At 30.8% G+C, this 20000-nt stretch overlaps 1 protein-coding gene across 50 annotated transcripts in view; it reads right to left on the bottom strand.

The window, feature by feature from the left end:
• Nucleotides 1-6305: 6305 nt before the first annotated feature.
• The window catches only part of LOC106872422 (protocadherin gamma-A3), a 430239-nt gene continuing 416544 nt past the window's right edge, over nucleotides 6306-20000 (bottom strand). For 25 of the 50 annotated variants that reach the window (XR_016243938.1, XR_016243939.1, XR_016243954.1 and 22 more), the window contains one exon: nucleotides 6306-6957. Coding sequence is in view for 27 of the 50 variants with exons in the window: in XM_089361416.1 (XP_089217542.1) it covers nucleotides 6500-6957 (458 nt within the window). In the remaining 23 variants the exon portion in view is untranslated. Of the gene's footprint in view, nucleotides 6958-9141; nucleotides 9175-17170; nucleotides 17214-20000 lie in introns of all 50 variants that reach the window. The other 25 variants (XR_016243944.1, XR_016243942.1, XR_016243956.1 and 22 more) reach the window with 5 other exon arrangements.

The raw sequence follows: 20000 nt of genomic DNA, 5'->3' as shown, positions 1-20000 counted from the left end.
GAAAGGCAAAGTTGACCTCAGTAGAATTTGAACTCAGAACACAAAGACAGATGAAATGCTGCTAAGCATTAGGTCTGGCATGTTAACATTTCTGCTAGCTTGCTGTCTAATAATAACAATAATAATAATTCTTTTCTACTCTAGGCACAAGGCCTGAAATTTTTGGGGAGGGGGCCAGTCGATTAGATCGACTCCAGTAAGCAACTGGTACTTAATTTATCAACCCCGAAAAGATGAAAGGCAAAGTCGACTTCGGCGGAATTTGAACTCAGAACGTAAATACAGATGAAATACCACTAAGCATTTCACCTGGCATGCTAATGTTTCTGCCAGCTCGCCACCTTGATGATAATAATAATAATAATAATAATAATAATAATAATAATAATAATAATAATAATAATAATAATAATAATAGTAATTTCTGTTTTAGGCACAAAGCCAGCAGGGCACCAGTACTTGACTTGTACTTTATTTTACCATCCCTGGAACAATGAAAGACAAATTAACCGCAGTTGGATTTGAACTCAAAATGTAAATGGACTTAATTGAATGCTGTAAAGAATTTTGTTCCAGGTTCCAGTGATTTTACCAATCATCTGATTAAATGTAACAAATATAATAATTATAATAATTCCTAACTGAAATATAAGCTCCACAAATTTAGGACTAAGAGTTTGCCTATTGATTTAACCAAACAATAATTTTTTCCAGTAATTATTTTATTACTTTATGAAATTAAAGCTGAACTTAGTAGGACTTGAACTCAGAACTTAAAGAATTGGAACAAATATTACAAAGTATTTTATCCAATAGTCTAATGATTGTGATGATCCACTGCTCTAACAATAAAATTATATAAAAACTATCACAAATCATTTCGAAGAAACCATACAATTTGTTAGCATTTTTGGCAGTTATGTGTTTGAAATGTGTACTGACTATAGGCATTACTCAATCACACAAATGCATACTTACAAACATATGTATGTATGTGTGTATGTATGTATGTATATATGTATGTACATGAACTTTTTGAAGAAAGAATTGGATCCTTTTTTTTAAAGGGAAATTATAGTTTTGGGTTAAGTTTTTTATTTATTTAATTAAAACAACATGCTATCCCCACCTTTTTCAGTCATTATGCTAAACCACAGGGCCTGAATTTTAAAGCAAAAGAATATGAATATATACAATAAACTAGGCAAAAATAAAGATCTTTTTGAACTGAACGGAAAATTTATGAAGAATATTTTAAATCCTTGCCTTAGTAAGATTCCTGTTAAATACAAGAGGTACCTTTAAATTTCTGTCAAATTATGTGGATTATACGAGATAACTTCAAGGTTTATCTAGCTATTTTGATATTTACATTTATATTTCATTTTAATGGCATGTATATATATATATATATATATATATATATATATATATATATGTATATGTATACATATACATGCATATATGCACACATATGTATATATGTATGTATACGTTTGCATATATATATATACATATACATGCATACATACATACACACACACACACACACACACACACACACACACACACACACACACACATATATATATATATATATATATATATATATATATATATACATATGCACACACACATATAGCTTTATCATTATTCTTCTTATTTACAGAATGGTAAACTAAAAAGTATGTCCAATAATGATATGTTACGTAATAATCTGAAATAATCATCTGTCTGTCTCCAAGCAACTCATTATGTTATTATTTTTTTTTTTTTCAATATAACAAACAATTCATTTATTGATATCCTCAGTCCAGTCATAAAATTCTGTCTCTCAGAAAAAAAAAAAAAAAAAGGAAAAAAGTCTCAAAGAAAAAAAATTATAATTTGTTGGAAATATTCTCTGGCATTATTTCAATTTTTTTTTTTTTCAATTCTGATAAATTTAAAATATTTTCTTCCTTCATCTTTTTCTTCACTTTCTCTTTGTTATTATAATTTATTTTTTGTTTTTCATTTTTTTTTCGTTAAGCTTTCATTTATATGTACCGTTGTTCTTTTTTAAATTTTTTTACATTTATTTTTTTTTTGACAAATCATCTTTGATCGATCGTCTCTGTTGGGTGTTTTTGTTTTTTTTTTGTTGTTGCTACAAATAAAGCCGAATCCCAAGAATACATAGCAGAAAACTGATAGATAATTCAAAACAGATGATTCAACAACCACCTGACCCCTGTAAAAAAAAAAAAAAAAAAAAAAAAAACGAAGAAAACCCCAGGTCCAGATCCATGAATTAACAACCAACATTAACTGATTGTTTCTTTTATTATTATTATTATGTATTGTTTGTATTTATTTAATTTCTTGTGTGTATGCTTTTTTTTTCCTTCTGCAAGTGCCAATATCAAGAACATATCACAGTTTCACATCCTCATTGAAGATAGAAGAAAAATAAAACGGAGTGGCAGGAATGAGGAAAATCTGTTAAGTGTTTCTTTGGAATAGGCACAAAATACTTGGGTGACCCCGACCCCCTTCAAAAGAAAAAGAAAATGAAAGTCTCATGTGCACACTTACACACACACACATATATACACATATGCAAACAGACATGCACACACACACACATACATAAACAACACATGTACATGCATGCACACACTCACATGAAATGCATGCACAGCAATTTGCATTCATTTCTAATTCCCAGTCAAAAATATCTTCGTCTATATATTTTGTGTGTATTAATGTGCATATGCGAATGTATGTGTGTGTATGTATATGTGAATGTGTATGTGTGCAGGTGTACATAAGAATGTGCTGGTGTGTGTGTGTGTGCATGTGTATTTAAGCAATGCATATGTGTATGTGTATTTATGAGTATATATGTATGTATACGTAGGTGCATATCAATATGTATGTATATATGCAAGTAGATGCATACAGGCTTGTATATATATATATGTGTGTGTGTGTGTGTGTGTGTGTGTGTGTGTGTTAATGAGAATATGTATGCATACATATGTTGGTCTGTATGTATGTATGTATGTATGTATATGTGAGATTGCAAGCATACAAATGTATGTATGTGTATTACCATGTTCATCCTTTGATAGACACTGCATAAACTATCAATAATTAACACTAATTAAACACTAATGAATTATATTTTTTTGTATCCTTTCTTTCATTTCCATGACTTCCATATATGGGATAATTACATCAAAGTTAAGCAATATTCTAAGTACACTTGCACTCTAACACGCATACATGCTCATAATTCACACAAATACACACATGCACTCACACGCAAATACACACATGTGTATATTAATTATACTTAGTAAAGTGAATCCAATTCTTCAGCACTTATGCATTTTGACCTGCCCAAATGTGTGCATCATATGCACACACACACACATACATACATGCATATATATACACACACATACACACATATATATGTATACATAAATATATATATAAATAAATATATATAAGTACATATATATGTGTGTATTTATATATATATATGCATATATATACATACATGTATACATATAAATAGGCATATGTATATATATATATATATATATATATATGCACATAAATATATATATATATACATATATACATATATACTTATATATATATATATATATATATACATACACACACACAAATATATACACACAGATATACATGCATATACATATTCATACATATATGTATACATACATGCATATACATACACACACACACACACACACACACACACACACACACACACACACATATATATATATATATATATATATATATATATATATATAAATATATGCATATAAACACATTCACCTACTCAATAGGCATTTAAAATTGTAACCTTCACTTTAGTGAACATCATTTCTTGGAAATGTTTCCCATTCACTTATTTAAGCGGTTATCTGTGACTTTTAAACCAACAAACATAACCATTTCTAGCATGCTATATGGAACTGAAACACTTATTTCAACATTGCTATCAATAATTAAAAAAAAAAAATGAAAAAATTGCCATATATATTCATTTTTCTTAATGATTTTTTTTGCTTAAATTTTCCCTCTCGTTTGTTGTTCTTGTATTATATTCGTTTTGCTTTTTTAATAATTTGGTGTGTATTTGTCAGTATGTACATATATAAGCATATATATATATATATATATATATATATATATATATATATATATATATATATATATATATATATATATATATATATATATATATGTATGTATGTATGTATATGTATATACCTATGTAGAAAATATACAAACATGGCAAAATTAATTATTTCTCCATAGATTGAAAAAAAAAAAAGACAAGCAGCTTTATTTGGTTTTTGAATGTTATTGGGGTATCATTAGAAGTGTCTCCATCAGTTGATCAATCTCAGAGAAATAAGTAGCCAAACTGTTTATATACAAAACAAATCCAGTAGCTTCAGAAAACAGTAAAACTGCTAATTTGCATACTAGAAATATTTAACCTATAGGTATTAATATATGCATATATGCATGTATGAATGCATGCATGTATGAATGCATGCATGTATGTATGTATGCATGGAGGTATGTATGTATGCACATATGTAAGTATGTATGGACATATTTATGCATGTAAGTTTGTATGTATGTATAGTACTCTGCATTAAAAATTATAATGATGAAGAAAAAAAAATATGACATAATATGAAGCTGATGGAAGCAAACCAGTAGCTTAGTGCATCATAACACAACCCTTTGCACACAGAATTTGATGAGGGGCTGGGGGCTGGGGGCTGGGCATAAATCTAGTTACTTACTGACTAAACAATTTTTTAAAACATTTATGTTTTTTTTTTTCCTTTTTTTTTTGGCACACCATATGGAAATAATACTCCCATATATACTATTCATGGTAATAATAATAATAATAATAATAATAATAATAATAATAATAATAATAATAATAGTAATAATAGTAATGATTTCAAATTTTGGCACAAGGCCAGCAATTCCAGGTGAGAGGTAAGTTGATTACATCGATCCCAGTGTTAAACTGGTACTTGTTTTATCAGCCCTGAAAGGTTGAATGGCAAAATTGACCTCAGCAGTGGAATTTGAACTCAGAATGTAAAGATGGGCGAAATGCTGCTCAGCATTTTGCCCGGTGTGCTAATGATTCTGCCAGCTCACCGCCTTAATAATAATAATAATAATAATAATAATAATAATAATAATAATAATAATAATAATAAAAATAATAAAAGTTGTTCTTTCTAGTTCCATTCAGTAGTTTGTTAAGTATTAATATATATAATTGTTTGTGTTAGTGTGTGTGTATGCATGTATATATTTGTTTCGTATTATTATGTAAATATGTGTGTGCGTGTGTGTGTGTGTGTGTGTATCAACATCTCTATATATATGTGTGTGTGTGTGTGTATGTGTATATATATATATATATATATGCACATATATATATAAATATATACAGACATACACACACACACACACACACACATATATATATATATATATATATATATATATATATATATATATATATATACACACATAAGCCTATATGTTTTGAAAGATTTTGGGAGGGAGGTGTGGGGGCGTGTGTAGTCAGTATGTTGGTGATTAATTAATTCCAAGCTTATTACATTTCTCATTACAGATTTTTTCACTTTTGTTTTTGCATTTTGTGAAAAAATATAATTATTACTATAGCCACCATTATTATTATTATTATCATTAATATCATCATTGTTATCATTATTATCATTATCACCATCATCAGCATCATCAACATCATCATCATCACCATCATCATCGTTATCATCAATCATTATCATCACTATCAGTCCCAGCATGTTTGGCATAATTCTCAAACATTAATGAGTGATATTGTTATATGTCTCATAGCAAAAGTTCATTCTTCTAGTGAGAGAGAAAGAGAGAGAGAGAGAGAGAGAGGGAGGGGGGAGATGGAGAAAGAGAGGGAAAGCGAAAGAGGGGGAAATGTGAGAGTGAAAGAAAGTGAGAGAGAAGAGAGACAATTGAAGTGGAGAGAAGAAAGATGGGAGAGATTAAAAAGAAAGTGAATGGGGGTGAGAGGAGCAATGTTCTTTTTTTTTTCTTTTTAAACAGAGGTCTGCTTTATGTTCAGATTTTGAAATATGACTTATTTTGGCATTATTTCAAAACAATGCCCAAAATGATTCCTTGTTTTTTTGTTTGTGTGTGTGTGTGTGTGTGTGTGTGTGTGTGTGTGTGTGTTTCTTTTCTTTTTTTTTTTTTTTTGACTTTTCCAAATAATTGCAGTTACTTTTAAAATCTTTATCATTTTGAAAAAGAATTTAAAATTTCTTAATTTTATCCTTATTTTTTTTCTGTAGTTTAATGGTTTACCATTTTTTTTTGTTAGATAATTTGTTTTTTAGTTTGTTTATTAGTTTTTTTTTTTCATAATTTAGACAATGACATCTTTTAAAATATATTTTTGTATTTGTGATCCACTGTCTGGGTGGTGTAAAACATAGCTATCTGATGCCATGCTGTCACTGTCCGAAGCAGGTAACATGGCTGCCGATATGTCATTGTATGGATACTCTTTGCAGTTTTCTGTTAATGTATAACGCAAACCTGTCAAATTTGTAGCCCGGGGTACAGTAGCTGGACCTCCATAAGGAGAGTCAAGAGAATTGGAGACACAGTATTTAAAAGTGGGCCGTTTTGGAGGAGGAGTCTTGGCGCTGAGTTTATCAGATTCAGTTGAAGAAGTATTTGATAAAATGTCACCATTGAGTGTTTTGGGACAATGATTGGGTCGAAACGTACGTAGGTTTGGAACCCTTCTCACTTCCCCAGGGTTATCCCCATTTTCTTCATCAAAGGAAGCTTCTGTTGGCACGTGGGTTCCTTTTATATCTGGAAAAAAAAACAAAAAAGTTTTAAACCTATATTAGCCTTTTATTTATTTTATTTTATATATATATAATTTTTTTTTTTTGTTACGAAATAATCGTTGAGATAATCTAACTTGTGGAAATTCAGTTTGCAAGGACTACTACCACTACTACTACTACTGCTACTACTACTACTACTGAATGCAAAACCAAATGGACATGCAAAGGGCTCTGACTTTTATTGTCCATGGCCCTACACCTCAACAATGCAACCGGTAAACTTATGAAAGGCCATCGTAAAACAGACCACCATCTTTATCTGTTCACTTCAGAAATTCTTAATCACCACCAAAAGAAAAAAAGGACATTGAATAACTCATGCAGAAAAATTAGCAGCAGCACCAATATTCCTCACCAGCCCAAAATACTGTGTTGCACAGACTGTTCATCATTATGATAAAGACAGAAGAACAATCTATGTTGCACCCCTTCCTCCATTTCAGTTCTTTTTGTTTACCCTCTGCCCCAACATCCACTGGGTGTCTCCCCCAAACCACAACCGCACCACCACCACCACCACCACCACCACCACCTCCAGCACACTTGGGCATGCAATAAATGATTAAATAAATAAATAAGTTGGATACCTGATAAAATGCATGCGACATATCTGGACCGCCACAGCATGCCCCACCTCCATGCAGAAGAGGGGGAACACATGCACACACACACACACACACACACACACACACTGTTGTGGTGTCCTCATAAGGGGTGGAAGCCAAAGTTAGTATATCAAGAGAATAATAGACATGTGGGTCTCATCTTACTACTACTACTACTACTACTACTACTACTACTACTACTACTATAGTAACTTGTTATTTTTGTAATTTTTTTCCTTTTATATTTTTTTCGATGTAATACAGAAAATAGCATCATCAAAAAGAGAACGAGTTGTGGAATTAGTACAAATGACAGCGAGTCAAGCTAATTTGTTACCATGTCATTAATAATATGATTATAATTAATGATGATGACTGGTACATTTCTATAGGCCATTAATTGTTCTGTTTGCTGTCTCTCTCACTATCCTCTCTCTCCCTGTTTTCTCTTCTAATTCCATATTTTACCATTTTTGAGAATACTAAATAATACTAGTAACACATTAGCATTAAGGGCTCAATTCCTGATCCCCTGCCCCATAAATAATTGTGTTTTGTGTCTCATCAGCAGAAACAAACATTGGTTTCAAATTGTGGCACAAGGCCAGCAATTTTATGGGAGTGGGTAAGTCGATAACATCAACCCCAGTGTGCAACTGGTTCTTATTTTATCGGCTCTAAAAGGATGAAAGGCAAAGTTGACCTCGGCAGAATTTGAACTCAGAACGTAAAGACAGATGGAATGCTGCTAAGCATTTTGCCCAACATGTTAATGATTCTGTCAGCTCGTCACCTTAGAAGAAACTATTATTACTTTAATTATTGTAACCATTGTTCTTGGTGAGACAGCAAACTTTCTCTGAATCATATGTAAAGCACAGTTTCATTATCTCTCTTTTCTCTCACCCTCACTCTTTCTATATATATCTATATCTATCTATCTATCTATCTATTTATCTATATATATATATATATATATATATATATATATATATATATATATATATATATATATATATATATATATATATATATATATATATATATATATATATATATATATATACATATATATATACACCTTAAAAAGTTATAAACTTTCACTATTTTCTATTTGGTTTCATTTAAGACTTGGAGAAAATACAAAAGATAGGGAAACCTTGTCTTTGAAAGCACCAAATTGGTTGAACAATTAGCACAGCAGACAAAATGCTTTATGGCATTTATTTTGGCTCTTTATATTCTGAGCTCAAACTTGCCAAAGTTAACTTTGCTTTTTATTCTTCTAGGGTCAATTAAATAAGTAGAAATCTAAGGTGACAGATTTGCAGAATTGTTAGAACATTGCACGAAAATATTCTTCAGCATTTGTTCTGGGTTTTTGCATACTGAGTGCTGAGGCAGGTAAAGTGAACTTGTGTGTATTTAGTGGACAAAATAGTATTTTGTAAAAAAAAAAAAAGAAATTCCTTGAAATTACCAAGAGTTTTTTGAGAACTATTGCACAGAAAAGGAAATAGTAAATTAGAAGAAATCATTACCATTCTGATGTAACAGACGCTGTAAGTGAGCAGCTAGAAAAGGAAGAATTCTTTATAAAATACTATTTCATTATATGTATAATTTATTTATATAATATTTAAGCCAACATTTGTAGTAAATAAAGAGAGAGCTGGACAGTGTACAGCAAACCTCTGATAGCTTTGCAAAGTCATTAACCATTTTGCTGCAAAGTCATTAACCATTTATGATGAAATGCATTGTCTTTGAGTCAATCAATTTTTAAAATTTTGAAGAATTTCATAAAATAACTTAGCAATTATCAAGTTAGTGCTTAGAACAATTTATACAATAGCATGGCATTTTCAGAGAAGGTTTAAATTTAGATCACTTTAAAATAGAAAAGGGTGGTCTCAAGTGGATTGGTATCAGAAGGGTAAGGGGATATATAACAATTATATGGACATAAATGCATGAATGTACTTATAGAAATGAGAGATTATATATTCACCTATACATATATCATGTTACATTAAGTCCTGGTTAGGTACAGAGGAAGGGTGTTTCCAGAGAAGCACTCAATCCTGAATTCTTTTGGGTTCCAGAAATTACATGAATTTTCCCTTTGGATTTTTGCATAAATTGGCATTGCAAGCAGAGTTGGTCCAGAAATTATAACGAATCATTTGTGTTAAAGAATTTCTTTTGACTTTTTATTATTTGGATTATTCATACATACATACATACATACATACATACATACATACATATGTGTGTGTGTGTGTATGTGCACATGTGTGTCTGCGTGTGTGTGTGCATGTGTGTCTATTCTATTTTTTAATTATTATAAATCTTCCACTGAGGAGAAAGCCAGTTTCCAACAAAGATACAAGGTTCCATATTTGGGATGGATAAATAAATTGACAGATACATATATATATATATATATATATATATATATATATATATATATATATATATATATATATATATATATATATGTGTGTGTGTGTGTGTATGTATGTATGTATGTTTGTATGTGTGTGTGTGTATATATGTGTGTATATATATATATATGTATGTATATATGTCTATGTATATATATATGTATCTATATAAAACATAATAATTAAATATCAATTGAACTTCAAATAAACAGAGATGTGAAATCGATATTAACTGGACAATTATAATGAATATTACGCAAATAAATAGGAACCATATAATTTAATTACATGAGTAGCCAATATTTGTATAAATATACATCTGTATTTGTTTTCTGATACAGACTTACAGAGATAAATATAGATTCAGTCGTGCACCAGGTCACACCTACACGTGACAAGGACTGGAGAATTCGTAGATTAGTGATAAATAATGAGAAAATATCCCGAAGCTTAATTAAATATTATATTTTTATCTGCATAAGATTCGACTTCAATATAGTGTGGAAATTAGAGATGAATGATTAGAAATAACATTGTGTCAGTATATTATCATTGAGTGAGAGAGCAGTGCATGCCATCAAAGTGACACTGGGGTAAAATATACGAAGCTCATTATACCCATCATGACTACCCGTCTGATAAGGGTACACTAGGCACATGCATCACAACCATATGGGCACGACATGGTGATCTCATATCAAGATAAACAGCGCATGACCTCGCATGTGGGGCCCAATTAGAATTTTCTTCAGGTCAAGTAGCCCATCCCACTCAAAAGGTCCCTGAATAAGGTTTGTTTAAGGATGTTGAGCAAAACACCCATGTTTACAAAGGTGAATTATTCAAACCCCAAAAAATTCCTCTCAGCATATGGCTATGATGCTCCCCCACTAATTCTGCTCATGATCAGAGATGCACATATCATCAGCCACTAAGGGACATGCTCAACTGGTTAAGGTAAAACAACTGACAAGCAAATCTGTGGTATTGAGCAGGATATTTGCTGTAGGCCATCTTTTTATACCAAGACAAAACAATGTCCATGATAACACTTCCAATTAATTAAGATTTATTATTTATTATTATTATTATTTTGGTGTGAAAGAACCAGTTCTGAGCATGAACCTGTATATCATCTGAAAGGATGAAAGGCAAAGTCGACCTCGGCGGAATTTAAACCCAGAACATAACGGTAGATGAAATACCGCTAAGTATTTCGTCTGGTGTGCTAACGTTTCTACCAACTCACTGCCTTCTTTGCTGCCCACATATTGCTTCCCATAGTACTAGCAGGCTGTCAGGGACTTCTTGGTGTCTCTGACAGTGACTAGTAACCATCACTCTTTTAACTACTACCTTCTCACTCAACCCTGACAACCCCTTATATAAATGTTTATTGCTAACATGCTTCTTCTGATTGATGCTGAGTATAGCATGTAGCACCTTGGTGTAGCATCAGAGCTGGTGCCATGCACACACTAGGAATATCAGGTGATCACTATGGCTGCTAAAATCTGGCACCACACAAATTCTGAATAGCTTGGATAAAATTCTTTAATCTGACTAAAAACATGAATTTATAAGGAGAATAAGAAAGGAAACAAAGAAAAAGAAAAATCTTTATAATAAATATTTGTTTACTCTTAAGTGCCAATGAAGAATTGTGGTTGTTTAGAATTGTGGTCGTTTAGGCTATGGTTTGGCAATAGCAAAGTGGATCATCACTAACTGAACCATTGTTTATTAAATATTACATGCATTTACTTCTGGTTATATTCACAAAACAGTCATAATTAAGAGAAGGTGGTGTGCTTTGTCAGACAAGCCAAGGGAGCTGGATGTTCTAGTGTTGGTCCTGTATGGTGGTACCCATCCAGAGACTTCTACAGAGTCCTGCATTCACAGCTATATAATTAACTGGACTCTACTGTTGTATAGAAGATACTGAGCTTGATAGGTTGAGGGTGTACAAAGTTCCACACATACTGAACAATGAATGTAAATAACTAATCAGGCTATTTTATTTTGCTCAGTCACTTCTTTCTTCCATTCTTAAAATTCCACACATCGCAGATGACATTGTAACAATATTTCTTAACGTTCTTCACATTGTATTTACCAAACATTGTTATATAAAGTCAAAAATTAAAAGAAAAATAAAATTAAAAAAACACATAGAAACGAACAAATAATGTAAAAATCAAATCGAATGACGTCATTTGTTAGATAAACAAGTGTCTGTTTGATTTTATTTGCTTGTGTGTCTTCTATTAGTTCAGATCAATATTGAACTAGTTATCTTGTTAAAATGAGATCAATACGCAAATTAATATATTTTTTTTTGACTTGGTCTGCTCACACACTACAATACACCAAAATCTATTTGTTAGTAATTTTGTCATGGACACTTAACTACAAAGGAGGTCTTTACAACGAACATTCTGATTTTTTATTTATATTTTACGTTTTGATTTTAAATCAATTTTATTTCATGTTTATGAAAAAATCATTTTTTTTTACAATGAATTTTTTTTTATGAGCCATTTTATGTTCAATATTAATTAAATAAGGAAAGACATTGCATTGACCTTGAGCAAAGCAGTTTACTCTATTAGTCATTGTCTGTTAAATTATTTCTAAAATGTTTTAGATGCAAGCATTGCTGTGTGGTTAAGAAGTTAATTTCTAACCACATGCTTTAGGTTTCAATTCCACTGTATGGTACCTTCGGCAAACAACTTCTGTTCTAGCTCTGGGCCAGCCAATTCATTGTGAGAGAATTTAGTCAACAGAAACTATGCAGAAGCCTGTCATATTATTATTATTATTATTATTATTATTATTATTATTATTATTATTATTATTATTATTATTATTATTATTATTATTATTCAGGTCATGGGCATATGGCATAGTGGTTAAGAATGCGGGCTACTAACCCCAAGATTCTGAGTTCGATTCTAGGTAGTGACCTGAATAATAATAATAATGATAATAATAATAATAATAATAACAACATTGAAAATTACCTTAGGAATGAGAACCCAGGTTCGAAATTTCCCCAAAACACCTGATGAAGGCTGGAGGGTATATCAGCTGAAATGTTGTGTTAACAACAAACAAGATGACAAATATCCATCAAATGTAAATAATGTAAATAATTCCTCATCTCTTAAATATAGAACTGCAAAATTTTCTCTGATTCTAATTGCACAGAACAAACGACAGAGGATCAGTAATTGGAAAAATGATGACAAAAATTAATAATGTTAGTAGTGATTGAGTTAGTTTGTTAGCAGAAATATTAATCAGACATGATCAATATATCACAACACAGCCAGAAGCTGCTGCTGTTGCTACTGCTGCTGGAAAGTTCAATCAACAAACAATACATTCCAACAATTAAAACAATTAAAAGCTGTTAAAGTCATTATTTACATTTAGATATCGGTTAATAGCTTTTCTTGTTAATCATTAACACCAAAACATGAGGGGGCCACTAGGTTAATAATTAATATTTTTCATCGTTGCCATCATCATTGTCGTTGTTATTGTCATCAGCCTCCTCCCCTCCTCTTCCATCTCATCATCATCATCATCATTATCATCATTCTCATCATCATTGTCAACATCATCATTATCATCATTGTCATGGTCATCATTGCTATCACTGTCATTGATGTTGTCATCATCGTCGTCATCATCATTGTCATCATCAACATCATTATCACTGAAACCATTATTCATCATCATCATCATCATTATTGTGGTGTGTATAGATGTGTGTGTGCTTGTGTATCTGATACAGACCATTTGCATTCCTTCCTGGACATCAACTAAACTATTTATTCAAAATATTTCATTATCACCAATAAATTATATAAACCTTCAGTTTTATTTCTTAATAAATTTTCTCATTATTTCTGAAATCTTTTTTGCTTTATTTTTATTTTTGCTTTATCTTTATTTTTTTTTTGCTTATTTGAATTAATTATTTTTTTTCACTTTTTACTTAATTTTGGTTAATTGAACCCTTTCATATCTATCTAATTTGCCTATTACAAAAAAAAAGTTTAATTTTCTCCTCTAATTATCAACTTCATTAAATATACCACATGGCCAACTCCATCAAGTGTGTCATTTAGTTTCAAAGGAAAATAATTATGAAAATTAATGTTTCTTGTGTTGCTTCATTAAAGAAAAAATCTATATTTCAAACGACTGTAATTATATTTATTCTTCATTTAAATTTTTCAAAGATCAATACTATCACTGATTATTTTCCATAACCGTTTTAACTTTAATACATGAAAAAATTTCTCATCTGTAAATTTGAAATTTAAAAAAAAAATTTGGCTTCTCATTTTCTTTCACTGTATTTTCCAGCATACAAACCAAATTTTTTGTGACCAAAATTTGCAGTCAAAAATGGTAGGTCGACTTATACACCAAGATGACCTCAGGGGTCCAAGAAATTCCACGGGAAATGCAGCAGGGTTTGGAAAGATAGTGAACACCATTTGAATGTTTACACTAAACATTATGTTGACTTGTATACCAGAAGATATTTGTAGTTTCTTTAAGATTAAGGACAACTGTTTAAATTCTAAATTGAGGTTGTTATTTAAAAACGAATTTAAGAATGAACAAGTTTAAGAACATATATTGATGGGGGAGTAGGATCAAATCTATTATTGTAAAATTTGTATTGACTGAGAAATGTTTCGCTGACAGATTATTCAACCATGTTACAAAACTAAATAAAATCTGAGAGATATTATGAAAATACTATTTATAAATTCCCTAAAATATACATCTCAATCACAAATGCTATTTTAAATATTCTCATAATATTATATATACCCATACACACATGCATATATGCATGTATGTATATATCACACTCTGCATTGTATTATATCCTTCAACTAAGAATTAAATTATACTTACTTTAGTCTTATGAGAGCAGAAACAACACTGTTGCTGAACGATAGGCGAAATATAAATATACTCTAATCATATTATTTATATGTTAACGATTACAAAAAGAAATCTTGAGGTCATTAGCATTTGTAAAAGAATTAGTAGCCATAAGAAACCTCAGATATAAGATTACTTAATGTTCAGATTTATTTTTTTAATTTCTAACTTTAATGTTAAAAAAAGAAAAAAAAGGAAAAGAAAAAAGGAAGTAGCTATTCATTTCTTCAAGTTGATCATTAAAACATAATTTTTAAGATCCATGCACTTTCCATTACAACCATGCGTTAGTTAGTACTACTGATACTCTGGAAGCAGTTGTTGGTTAGTACATCAACGATTGGTTAGTTTACAAAGTTCAAAGCTCCTGCATTACTAAATAGGCACTACTAATTATTTATACAGTTTTTCCTACTGGTACATATTTTATTGGACTCAAAAGGATGAAAGACAAACCATCCTCAGCAGAATTTAACTTCAGAATGTGAAGATGGACGAAATGCCACTAAGCATTCTGCCTGGTGTGCTAACGACTCTGCCAGCTTGGCATCTTATTATATGATAATTAAAAATTGGATAATGCATGATGGACATAAAACTTCAAACTCTACCATCATTTCTTTAAGAATTTCACAATTTGATCTTTAAATCATTCATCAGCACATAATTTAATCTATCCGTATTTTTAAATCATACAATGTAGTCAAATTTGTTTCCATAATCTCTCAGATATTATTAGTTATTTTATTGTGAAGTTATCATTTTTGAATACTAAACTAAACTGCATTATGTTAATTTAAACTAATATTATTGAACAGCTGGTCTGCAGCAGTTTAGGTTGAAAAAGAAAAGACAAAAACATCAAAACCAGAATACAGCTAAATAAAGTTTACACCTTTACAAAAAACCAGAGGTGACTGTCTAAATTCTTATAAAAACTTCACTATTATCACCCCGATTCCTTTTTTTGAAATGTTATAATTATTTGCATTTTTTATTCTTTGTAGCAATCGTCCTCATTTAGGTATTATATTAAGTTGTATTATAGAGATTATAATATGAAATTGTAGCTGTATGATAGTTTCTTTACTTGTGCAATTATACTGAAAACTATGAGCATCAGTTTTATCACAGGAAAATATAGAAGTTACAACAGTATCGAAGCAAGTGTTAACAGTTTTGAAAGTAAATTGTTTGATCCCAACCCTATATTTTAGGGTTCAAAGAACCCCACTCAACTGAAGTGGGGAAACGGCATTGAAAGGGATAATTTTATGCGACATGATGAGAGAAGTTAAAGTATGATAGAGGAAGGGAACAGATGCCTTGCGGTAGGGTATATACATGGATACTCCAGTTGGAAGAGAAAGACAATGGTGGTGAAGATGTATCAGGGTGTTTACCCTTGAGTTAGAGAAAGGGGAACAAAAGAAGAGTAGAGTGGGTGGGTAAGTCAGTTTGATATATATATATAGGACACATCAAACTGTTTTCATAGAAGCATACAAATATTTAAATATGAAAACCCATCTCAGTTAAAAGAACAAGAAGGAAAATGTTATTTGATGTATTTGAGAAGAATAACAGACGTGAATTAAATTAAATAGAGGATGGAGTTAAGAAATTAATAAACTGAAGTTAATATACTGTGTTGTTATTATGTAAGTAATTTTTAGTGATACAAAAACAGCTAACAGATATAAGGTACCAACAGCAACTACAAACACAACACACTGTCATTAATTCATTATTATTGTCACTTAATGTATCTGTCAATATTATCACACTTTAATTAGAGTATTTACAGCTCTAGGAGTTAATTAATTGATTGGCTAGTCATTATTATTTGTTTTCTGCTACCAGCATGATATGAAGCACTTATTTCGTTTTAAGAATATGTAAATGAGATACATTTTGGTTAATTATTAGTCTATAGACATTTTTTTATATCTATCTTTTTAAAAAAGCCAAACGGTAAAAGAAAAACTGGTTTTAAAGAAAATAAGACAAGTTATAAATATAAGGTTTTGCTTAATAATTGCAGCAGCCAATATTGCTCTTCTAAAAAAAAAAAAAAATAAATAAAAAGGTTTCTGTTATTGACCATTTTTGTTTACTGGTCTTAAAACATGCAATCACTTACCAAATATATGCAATTTGAGACTAGATATAATGCTGGTACAACACTGCAGAAACAAAACATTGGGGAAATCAAATTCTAGATCACACAAACAAAAAAAAAGACTTAAGAAGGAATAAATATAGACTTAAATTAATGTCAAATGAATTAAAAAACTTTTGAGAGAATGTGAAATAACTCTTTTCTTGGAACATTGGCTTTTGAGACATAAAGCTACAAATAACTAACTGTAAAAACTGGATTGGAAAAACTGTTTTGGATAGAAAATCTCAAAAACAACTTTGGTGCTTCCATCCAAAGAGGTTTTTCAACCTAACATATGTTTGTTATTAATAGCTTTATGTGCTTCAAAACTCACTGTTCCAAAAAAGATTTATATTTTAACTGATTTATAAAGTTTATATTAAAATCATTGAAAATTTGATTGCAATAATAATAGTTCTTTAATGTCTTAACATGATTGAGTTGGAATTGATAAAGAAAAGAATAATACTCATGTTGAATTTAAAATATGTAGGTGAGACTTGAATATTTTTTAAAGATGCTTTTCAATATATGTGCTAAAGTAATTCTTTGATATATAAAAAAGTTTAAATAAATTTTGAAATAAAGCATAAAGTTGGCAAACTTGTATATCCATATGTATACAGATATTCACATAATCACATAGATAATTCTTTTTAAGAATGAATACACACATCCACGCATATATAATATGTATGTGTGTGTATGTGCATGCAATTATATGTGTGTATGTGTGTGCATATCAGGAGACACATATCAGTGCAAAAGTGCAGGTACACGTTACAGAATATCAACAATGACGGATACATTTAACATGTGAGACAGACAAATATTTATTGATGAATAATGAATACAACATAACGATGCAAAACACATACACACAGCAACACATACACAAACATACAAATGCACAGCAATACACACACAAATGCACATACACACACAAAATGCACATACACACACAAATGCACATACACACACAAATTTTTTAATGAATAACCATGTGTCTGACAATGAGAAAAGTAGGCCTCAACATAATTGAAAAAAAAAAGAAGGAATATATTTAATAGCGAAAAGAAACTCTCAAGAGAGGTGAAGAGAAGAAGGTCTTCAGAGAAGAAATCCTCTTCCTTAGGCAAGTGTTTCAGCCCTTAGCTTCTTAGACTCTTAAGGGGCTAGTCCACATCTAGGTCATGGCTCCTGGGTGCCCTTCTGCTAAGACTTTCTAACCACTTGGATATCAGAGACTTATGCATTTAAATGACACGGAGATTTGATCTAGTTGTGACTCCTCTCTGTTGCCTTTGCTTTCAAACTTATATTTGAATAAGAAATAATGTGGAACCCTCACATACAGTACATGGTGTTCCCAGCAAGCTATGGATACCAAGTTATTTGATATCTAATTGTTAATTAATATACATGCCATCATTCATTAACCATAGTGGTAATGGATTCATGCAACACTTGATGAACAGTAGCATTAAATATTGATCATAGATTGAAATTCAGATAACTTCACATTCCTGGATTTGCAGGGAACTCCAAGTGCTGTATGTGAGTGTTCTATGTTAGTATAATATATTAGATTATATTAAATATAAGTCCATGTCTATATATATATATATATATATATATATATATATATATATATGAGCGTGGTCATTGTCATTCAAGCATGGTCGATGCCAGTACTGCCTGACTGGCCCTCGTGCCAGTGGCACCAACAACACTCTCGGAGTGGTTGGCATTAGGAAGGGCATCCAGCTGTAGAAACCTTGCCAGATCAGATTGGAGTCTGGTGCAGCCATTTAGCTTGCCAGTCCTCAGTCAAACTGTCCAACCCATGCCACATGGAAAGCGGACATTAAATGACGATGATGATGATGATGATGATGATGATGAAGATGATGATGATGATGATGACATGTGTATATATATATATATATATATATATGAGAGAAACGTTAATAGCTTATTAGTGAAGACCTAATGAAACAAATTATTCCTATTGAATTGAAAGCTTATTTAGTTTTTTTTTAATGTTCTCAGTCTTACTGAACTGATATACAGAACACTAGTTAAAAACAAAGCAAGTTTTTATGATTAGGTTTTCTGTATCTCTTCTAATTATTTCATTAAATGCTTAAGTAATGAATAAAAGACCCTGCATAAATTATTAGTGATGCTTAAGTAAAATGGGTTATAATTTTAGTATCCTTTTCTTTTTTTTTTTTTTTTGCCCATGTTCTGTCCACTGTGGGACAAAGGCTTCATGTTCTCTCTACCCAGTCACAGTCAAATGTGGAGACTGTGAATTTGAGCTTGAAATCATACTAGTTTGATGAGCTTACTCTGCCACTCTGGATCAACATGGCTAGGCAGAGGGATGCAGTTTTTATACTTATACACAGAAGTAGTTAAGTTGATAACCAGTATTTATTTTATCGACCTTGAAAGGCTGAGAGGCAAAGTCAGCCTCAGCAGAATTTGAACTCAGAATGCAAGAACAGACAAAATACCACTAAGTACTTCATCTGGCATGCCTTAATTTCATTATATTAAGAATTAATCAATCCATCTATTTTTGTAACCCACAATTCATGTGTAGGTCATGGGAGGTTCTTTAGGCTTATCCTCCAGATGATCCCTTCAAAACCAGCCATCAGTAAAGGTTTCAACTGGATACCCAAGGGAGACTAACTGAGATTGTGGATATTATCCAAACTTCTCACTCTTACTTTACCCCTAAGATTCTTAGTGAATACAAATGGCTGAAATGGGGTTGCTTCAAAGTGTCACTGGAATA

The sequence above is a fragment of the Octopus bimaculoides genome, chromosome 13 (genome assembly GCF_046866305.1).
Source record: "Octopus bimaculoides isolate indiv1 chromosome 13, ASM4686630v1, whole genome shotgun sequence".
NCBI classification, from domain to species: domain Eukaryota; kingdom Metazoa; phylum Mollusca; class Cephalopoda; order Octopoda; family Octopodidae; genus Octopus; species Octopus bimaculoides.
This window is presented reverse-complemented; position numbering and strand designations above follow the sequence as displayed.